The following is a 652-nucleotide window of genomic DNA, read 5'->3' on the forward strand; positions in this document are numbered from 1 at the left end:
ACCCGGAAGAACAGATAATGAAATAAAAAATTATTGGAACACTCACATCAAAAGAAAACTCTACAGCCGGGGAATTGATCCTCAAACTCACCGGCCGGTTAATGCGACCGGAATCACAGCCACAGCCACAGCCACAGTCGCAGTCGCAACCGAAAACAATAAGAAAAGCAAGGAAAAAAACAATAGCATTATTTTAAGCACCAACATTATTAATGACAACAATAATAACAAGTTTCAATTGGTGAGTGACTTGGTTTGTGAAGATTCATCAAATAGTAGCAGTGGTGTTACCATTGAAGAACAAACATACCCTCTTCATAATCATCATCATCATTGCCAACTCAACTTGGATCTTTCCATTGGTCTTCCCTCTCAACAAAATAACCAAGCTTCTTCAAATTCCATGAACCAAGAAAACAACAACAACAACAAGAAGTTGAAGCAAGAACAAGAAGAAGCACATGGTGTTTTCTATCATCATCAATGGTATGGCAATAGTGATAATAATAATAGTAAGAGTGTATGCTTGTGTTATGGTCTAGGGTTTCAAAGTAACAATAACAAAGTGTGTAGCTGCAAAGGTGCCATTGTTGGTGGTACGGCGGTTACTACAACCGCCGCAGATAATAGCTTGTATAGATTTTACAGACCT

At 38.3% G+C, this 652-nt stretch overlaps 1 protein-coding gene across 1 annotated transcript in view; it reads left to right on the forward strand.

Moving 5' to 3' along the window:
* The window catches only part of LOC107611765 (myb-related protein 308), a gene marked incomplete in the record, with an annotated part of 8,228 nt that overhangs the window by 1,213 nt on the left and 6,363 nt on the right, over positions 1-652 (forward strand). Inside the window, 1 exon segment of the mRNA XM_016313659.2 lies at positions 1-652. Within this exon segment, the coding sequence (XP_016169145.2) occupies positions 1-652 (652 nt within the window).

The sequence above is a fragment of the Arachis ipaensis genome, chromosome B08 (genome assembly GCF_000816755.2).
Source record: "Arachis ipaensis cultivar K30076 chromosome B08, Araip1.1, whole genome shotgun sequence".
NCBI classification, from domain to species: domain Eukaryota; kingdom Viridiplantae; phylum Streptophyta; class Magnoliopsida; order Fabales; family Fabaceae; genus Arachis; species Arachis ipaensis.